Source organism: Anneissia japonica, unplaced genomic scaffold (genome assembly GCF_011630105.1).
Source record: "Anneissia japonica isolate Jap-2015-1 unplaced genomic scaffold, ASM1163010v1 scaffold3461_len54062_cov155, whole genome shotgun sequence".
Taxonomy (NCBI): domain Eukaryota; kingdom Metazoa; phylum Echinodermata; class Crinoidea; order Comatulida; family Comatulidae; genus Anneissia; species Anneissia japonica.
Window position 1 is genome coordinate 8,759 of NW_022701361.1, and position 8,546 is coordinate 17,304.

General features: G+C 33.2%; 1 protein-coding gene across 1 annotated transcript in view; it reads left to right on the forward strand.

The window, feature by feature from the left end:
- Positions 1–3,551, forward strand: part of LOC117103536 — a 4,051-nt gene extending 500 nt beyond the window's left edge. Inside the window, exons 2-4 of the mRNA XM_033244106.1 lie at positions 1,959–2,253; positions 2,649–2,719; positions 3,496–3,551. Of these exons, the coding sequence (XP_033099997.1) occupies positions 1,959–2,253; positions 2,649–2,719; positions 3,496–3,541 (412 nt within the window). The 3' untranslated portion in view covers positions 3,542–3,551. The remainder of the gene's footprint in view (positions 1–1,958; positions 2,254–2,648; positions 2,720–3,495) is intronic.
- Positions 3,552–8,546: the final 4,995 nt, after the last annotated feature.

The window sequence follows — 8,546 nt, forward strand, 5'->3', positions numbered from 1 at the left end:
GAAAAGTCTATGGTTATGTATTCCCACTGAACCATGCACAAACTAATCAACCACAATACAATAAAAACCAGTCACAGTTGGATGGGTAACCTTCAAAAAACCATCAGCAGACACAACAAAACAAACAGAACAACCTAAGAATAAAAATTGCAATTGCAGAAAACAAGAGGAATGCTGTTATGTGTAGTCTCCGCTGGAAAAAAAAAACATTCTAAACTGGGTACGACGATCATATAGCGTCCTTTACAAACCCAACAAAGACATTTAACACTCATTGGCACCCTAGGCCCGTTACCACCTAGGCCCTTTTGTCACCTTATAATAAATAGCGAATATTTAACACCGATTTGTAGTTAGGGGGGATGCATATATTTTTATAATTTGGTATTTGAATGTGAACTTAGTCCTAATACTAGAGTAGAATTTTTTTAAATAAACTTTGTGTCCTGTTTTATTAACATGTACTTTTTATTCAATCCGTATAAAGAGGGCAATATTGTAGTGTCCAGTTTTAGTATATTTTTACAATTAAAAACATGTTTTTATGACAATAATACTTATTTATATGGTTTAACTACAAGCCTGTGTGTATATAATAATGGTGGTTGTTACAAACATTAATTAATTGAACTTTATGGTACTCATTTGGTTTAAAGTTATTCCTCCACGTTTTAAGGATAGCCGGGTTTATTACAAGCTATATGAGGCATGTCATGGCAAAATGGTTAAGTTGTCGCACAGGCCAGTATTGAGTAAATGAGCTATAAAATATGGGAGCTCAAAAATTGCCTAAAATCCAAATTTGTTTTTCACTATAGATCAACAGTTTAATGTCTTATTAAACATGTACCAAAGTATTAGGTCTGGAAATGGTCAACAAATTGTTTATTTAATGTTATTTTGATAGTTCATTCTATTATACAATGTATGCACAAATAACTTTGAAAGGCAATTACTCAAAATCATGTTTATCTTGATTCTAAGAGTACTGTACTTTCACTTTCCAATAACTTAGGCTTGTGTCCAATTTGAATGAATGACCCCTCATTTTAAAAATCACATACTCAGGTGTCTGAAAATACCAATAACTTGAATTTCAATTATTTTTGCTACAACTTAGCCATTTTGCCACAATATGCCTCATATTTTATCATGGGAAATAAGGTCAAGAATAAACGTTAGAACAAATTTAACAAATTTTTTGAAATTTTCACAAGTTTGTAGGGATTTTAATAATATTAATAATCAAAATACAGGAAAAAAGTGAATTACTTATTGACTCATGTGGTGGCTTGTCTGCCTAATTCATCTTTCTGGTCTCCTTTTCTCCGACTTTTCCTTCCAAAATATTTCTTTAAATCTTAATCATTCTGATTGTGTACCCAAGGTACTGAAATTTCCATTTCTATATGTTTCAAAGACAAGCCAAACCATGAGTTACTCCTCGCAAATCGGGTTTCAGAGATAATGGGCAAAACATGCTTGAATGTCAAATTTTTAAGAATATATTTTAGTACACTAAACTAACCTTTATATATTTATACATCATGCTAGCCTATGATGCTATTTTCCCCATTTTCAATGTCAAAACAACAATTTTTAACAATTTGGTGATGGTTTCTGTATGAGAAATACCTGAAATCATATACTTTGAAGGCTGACTTCTCAAATATTGTTATTTAAACAGCTATATGTTTAAATGCTTGTAACTTTATAAGGAAATGTTGGATTTAAATGATTTTTTACCATTATATAGCTCTTGTTTTACTGTTTCACCCTGTATAATTAACTAAAAATACATTTTTCAAGAGTATATGCTTCTCGTCTACTAGTATTCTTTGTACTTTTTGTGCAGTTTGTAAGAAAAGAGCAACCACCATATAAAAAAAAACCATTTTTATATACACATAAAAAAACAGTAAAATGCTAATTATCGAAACATTTTAATTTTTAAACAGGCAATCAGAACATTTGACTTTTGAGGAAATTAGTCTCCTCACTGAGAGTGAGCATGAGGACAGTGAGGAGTCCTTTGAAGAAATCAGTCTCCTCACTGAGAGTGAGCATGAGGACAGTGAGGAGTCCTTTGAAGAAATCAGTCTCCTCACTGAGAGTGAGCATGAGGACAGTGAAGAGTCCTTTGAAGAAATCAGTGTCCTCACTGAGAATCTGACTGATAGTGAGGACATTGCAAATAAGTCTGAAAGACATGATGAGGCACAAAAAACGGGGAAAATGCTTTGGGAATTTATGGTAATTACAATTTATTTTAATTTCTTCACAATTTAAATATTTTCTATCGGCATTCAATAGCAGATAGGCTGAGAATATCAGAAACAAAACAATATGGTTTCCAGCCTCTTGATGACTAGCAAGGTCAAGAGGTCATACTAACTTGCTAAAATCGACAAAAATGTAATACTATAAATACTATGAAAATAAAACAGATTTTAAACCACCAATACATTTGAAAAAGTTAGCGTTAAAATGTTGAACAGATTAAAATGTTAAAAATAAATGTAATGTAGCTTTAACAATGAATGCTTGTTTTTGCAAAGATTTTTTTTTTTTTATATTTTCCTCTTTAATGTGACAAGACGGATTATGTGTTTATAATCTTAGTAACAAATGTTATGTCTTCTCTGTAGGCTTCAGAGGATTACCTAGCACCAAGTAATCCAGGAAATCTTCTAAGTTTGAATGCGATTGCAGCAGATTGGTAAGTTCAAACAAAATAAGTAATACATTACATTTTTTCCTTTAACATACAAGGTATTGAAACTTACATGTCTCTTGGTATGCTTATTAAAAAAAAAAAACACCTAAAATTCATAAAGCATATTCAGGCTGACTTTCTGCATACACTTGAACAATGAAACTGTTTGTAAAATCTCAAGAACCTTTTAAAAAAACAATTCAAAATTAAATAAAAATATTTCAGGCCTATATAACATTGAGGTTCCACATGTGTTTCAGTACGATAATCAAATATACTGTATAGGAAATCATACCAAGTACCACCCCCACCGCTCTGACGATCTGAGCATTTTTAAGTTGTTTTAAAATGATTTCAGGGAGTTTTTGTTGATAATACAGGTACATATGCAAAAATATTATTAATAAAGCCAATTTGGGTTTCAATGTAGGCCTGTTTATTTTGAGCACTGAATTTGTGATAATTCATTATCATGCATAGACTTCTGTTAAATGCGTGACAAATTTAGGATCACGCATGTGTTTCTGCAAAATGCGTGTTTCATCCAAAATCACTTTGAAATGCGGGACTGTCCTGCACGATGCAAGACGGTTGGTAACCATCTGGTAAACCATAGGAAATAATATGAAATCAAGTTTTTGTTGCATCTCTGGGAACACAAATAATGTATATATCAAAAAACACAGTGCTCAATTATATAGGAACATGTGTTGTAAGATATCAAATGTAGTTCATTAACAGAAGTTTTAACAAGGTATTGTTATCATTGTTATTATTAGTGGCTTAGTGGAAATCAATAAGGAGGCGGCATTGAAATACGGGTAGATTGAAACAGTAAGTCACAATACAAATGAAATACAGTATAAAAAATATCACTTAGGCTCTATGTATATATAAAAAAATAAGACTAGTTTATGAATTAATTATATGCCCTTATCGAGCATAAGGTCTATAACTGACATAATCTAATTCAAAATATAGAATCCTATTCAAGGTGATAAATTTTTTTTTTTTATCCAGGAGAGTCCAGCTGAGGAAACTAAAAAGGTAACTACTACCAGCGTCGTAGTAAGAAAGATGACAAGAATTTCTAAGAAGGAAGATGATATAGCGTTGATGATTTTAATGATTCTGTCATGTGTATAATAATTTTTAAACGCATGCTTATATACAAAGTACTCAAGAACATTAATGACCCCCCTAAATTTTTCAAGATTATACAAAAAACTAAGAACTGAAAATAATTATCAAATTTAAGTCTGAGAGAATAAGAATCACCACAAAATTTACACTATTATTCTTTTCTTGTAGTATGATTATTTCATAGCAAAATGTTTTAGTACAGTGCAAGGAACATTTGGGCCATGACCCAGTAACCTAATTTTGAGGCATGATTCACTACCCATGGTCGCCATTGTTGAACCTGTTGGGTCTTTCATATATGTATGTAATAAAACAGCAATGCTAGATTTTATAATTGAATGAGATGTAAATAACAAAACTTAATTATTACAACTTCAAATGTTTATTTTTCTATTAATTTTGTATGATCCAATACAAATGAAATACAGTATAATAATACCACTTACATATATAACAATCAGACTAGTTTATACATTAATGTTATGTCCTTATAGAGCAAAATTCCTATCAACTGACATAATCTAATTCAAAATATATTATGTCATTCACGGTGATAAACGTTTGTTTTTGTTTTTTTTTTTATCCAGGAGAGCCCAGCTGAGCTAAAGGTGACTACAACTAACATCGTTGTAAGGAAGATGACAACAAGAACTTCCAAGAAGGAAGATGATAGCGTTGATGAGGATTCTCACAGACTTGCCAACTCACCCGATCCTGTTGGGTGACACCCGATATTTAAACAAATCTCCAGTTCTCCCGATCGAATATAATTTTCACCCGATTTCACAGGCCACCCTCACCCCCTTCCCCAAAAATACTACGATTTATGCATAATTTCATTGATTTGATCGTTATTATTCAATATATTGATGAGGGAGGGTGGGTTTTTTTTTTAATCAGAGCAATAGATTATTTTGCTTTTGTTTTTATCGATGAGGGAGGGACTGTTTATATTTGGTGTGTAATAGTTAAATATTGTATAAAAACTAGTTTAATTTCCCTCCTTAGGCCCTTTATATTTCGAATTGCTAGATCCGTCACTACATAGAGACATACACCCAGTCCATCATACAAATCCACCAATAAGTTGTGCTATACCGTCTGGTATTCTGTTCTCGTAGTATAATGATCTCATAGCGAAATGTTTTAGTGGGGCTGCGAAATTCCCTCCTTAGGCAGGCCCTTTATATTTCGAATTGCTAGATCCGTCACTACGTACAGACCTACACCCAGTCCATCATACAAATCCACCAATAAGGTGTGCTATACCATCTGGTATTCTTTTCTCGTAGTATAATGATCTCATAGCAAAATGTTTTAGTACAGCGGCCAGGGAACGTTTTTGGACTATGCATCGAGATAGTGTTAACTCACATCACAAAACCTTGAATAGAAGCCCAATGGGCTTAATTGAAGCCTCCATCTTTACTGTACGTGAATTTCAAAGAAACAATAATAAACAAATTAAAAATGCTTGGTTTATACAGTTAGGTGATTTAATGCTGGTTAATACACTCCATGATACAGACTGATGTTACAGTGGCCGTATTTATTGTTTTAAATAGTAATTCCCAAAATTTAAAGCATTCTTTTTGAAAAGAAGCCCCCCCCCCCATCTCCTTTACTTTCCAAAAGTAGCCTCAAAAAGAAGCCCATCTCAGAAATCAAAGGTTGCAAAAAAACAAGGAAGTCCAGGGCTTCTATTAGAGGTTTTATGCTATGTTTGTATTTTTCAAATAAAAAATCATATCTATATGGTACCTAAGCATTTGTGTTGCGATCTTGATAAAGCAATCCACCAAAATTGAGACAACACATTAATTTGTGTATCTTATGATACGACCCACCAAAAAACGACCCATAGTTTCCTGACCGCTCTTTTAGTAGATTTAGAGTTCCTGATAGGCATACAGTAGCTTTATGTTTAAGTTGCTAATATACTTAGTAGATTTGGTTTCAAGCCTAAGGCTTTTCTTCTTTTTCATTGGTAGTCTTGTCTACCATTAATAAACCATATTTAGTTAAATTAATTTTATCATTTTGAATAGTTTTATTTTTTATTTTTTGGTGCAGAATATTATAAATAATATGGTGGGTAAAACAAACTCCAGTTTATATTCAAAAGTCTTGCCAATTTTCAAATTGTATACATAGATACAAAATCACAGATTATTTTTGTCTGTGGTGAATAAATATATAATCATTACTGTCATGTGTATTCTGTTCTTTTCAAAGTTGCCTTTTGTGTTGTTATTCTTTTCCATCAACCTTTTATTGTTTTTTTTTTCTTTCTTGTGGTCAAGAAAGTGCATCAAGACAGATGTTATATTCGCATTTCAAGTACACAACCATTGAACAATTGATGATTATTTTGGAAATTTTTAAAATTTGGCCACAGTTTTTTTTTTCATTGTTAATCTGACACACACACACACACACACATACAAGTAATGAAACAGTTTTGAACAATTAAGATGGTGAAGAAGTCAGTAAACAAATGGTGATTTTTCAAGGCATTCAGCCCACCATTGAAGGATGCCCTTCATCCTGTGTTTTGACATGGGTTTTAAAAGCCATCAAAAATGCTTGTCAGTAATACTGTACATTTGCAAGCCATGATAGCAAGTTAATACAGTACTTAAAACTAGTTATCCACTAGATATTCATTTATTCCAGTGGCAGATTCAGGGTGGTTTTGAACCTCCTAGTATCCCCAGCATGCATGGGCATGGGCGTCGATTGTTCCCCCCCCCACTTTTCACCAATCTTCTATAATTAAAATCCCACTATTTAAAAGTGAATGGAAAGAATAACAATTACGCATGACTCATGAATTTTGTCTGTTCACATTTCTAATGGGTGCAACGACTATCAGAGGCTGTTAAAATTGGAAGCATGTATCCTTATTAGGCCAATATTTTTACAAACTCAAAAGTGCACAGTTTCTACTATAAACGATTTATTCTTTTTGTATATTATTATCAATCATGGCCCGTACGTATATAGTGTTTAATATTATCTATACATAGGATTACTGTTTTTCTTAATTTCAGCCTTTAACATGGATATGATGCATGAGCCTACCAAAAGTTTACAAACTCCAGTGTTACGTTGACGCAGTCTCGCAATGACATCGTAATAATCAGTGGCAGATTCAAGTGGGGCCGAGCCGACCCTAATTTGTTCAAAATTATTTTTAAACCAGACCTCTGCGAGGGCCAAGGTTCCTATGCGGGCATTCGTAAAATATTGCACTACTGTATTTTCGATGATGTAGACATGGCAACTAACGAGGGAGTGCTTGTGTTAATTTGAGATGACAAACACACTAGCCTTTGCACAGCCATACGCAACGCATCTTCTTTGACATCTTCCTGTGGGCATATTAACTAGTGTTTTTGCTAGAAAAATAGCTTGGTACCCCTGTTTAGTTAGAAATTTATGAAGTTCTAAGACAAGGGGACGAAATTTAAGCAAGAGACCGATTTTTAAGTATAAAGGGTGCACGTGAGGCGCTATATAAATCCATAATTATTATTATTATTATTGTTGTTGTCAAAATAAGGTGATAGATGATTTTTAAAACTTTAGCTAAATTTTGATCAGCTATTTTTAGTGTGAAGAGTTTATAGGGATGCACGTGTTTTATTGAAGCGCCGCCTCTGGCGCTCCCCTCCCCTTCCGTCTCTCTCGAATTTAAGAGATATATTTTGATTATATACAAAAATGTTTAAGGTACTCTCTGAAATTTAATTGGACAGCCTTGCGCATAGGCCTATATAGAGACCATAAGCACAAACAGAACCACGATCACACCGTTTCCCTGCCGCCATTTAATCCCCGTCACCTACGATCGAGTCAGGTGTCAAAATGATTGGCTGTCTACTGGTCCAACTAAGGCCAAGTAAAAAAAAAACATGTTTCACGTCCGGCTTTTTTTTTAAATTGAGGAAGCGGCCTTTTTTATTTTTTATTTTTCAAAATGGCCGCCATTCTACAGACTTGTTGACATTTCCCGTCTAGTTTTGTTCAACAATATAAAATTTAGGAATCATTGTTACTGTATACAATCGGAATGTTCCCGATGTTACGTCTCAGACGTCTTCACATGAAACTATTCCATACAATCTGACATAGAGGGCCAGTATAACGGGAAATTCCAGAATTCATCGGCCGTATTCGATTGGGACTTTCGTGCTCTGCTCAACGGAAACTGCTCAACGAAGTTAACGCTTGGAATTTATCGTTGAGTTTTGTACTCAAAACTTAATCAGCCTTAAGTTTAAAGCAAGGTCTAATTGTTTAGCTTTAGAAGGTAGGAAAAGTACATGGTATGATGGGTGCACAGGTTTTTGCAAATTATGTAACTGTAACTCTGTTGAAAATATAGAGCACTTTCTATTAGAATGCCCACAATTTAATAATATTAGGGCTAATACCTTCCATGAAATTAAAATTGCTCTATTTAAAAATAATTTACATGAATATTGGGAAAATTTCTCCAATGGTTCACCACATCTAAAAATTCATTACTTGCTTGATGATCTTTTCTCAACAAATTCGACTCTTGGCTTAATTTTTGATACTTGTATTAAAGAATATCTAAAAGATGCATGGGAAAAACGAACACATGTTTTAAATGACCCTGCTAATAATGTTAATAGCTTATAGGTGTTTTTTTTTTTTC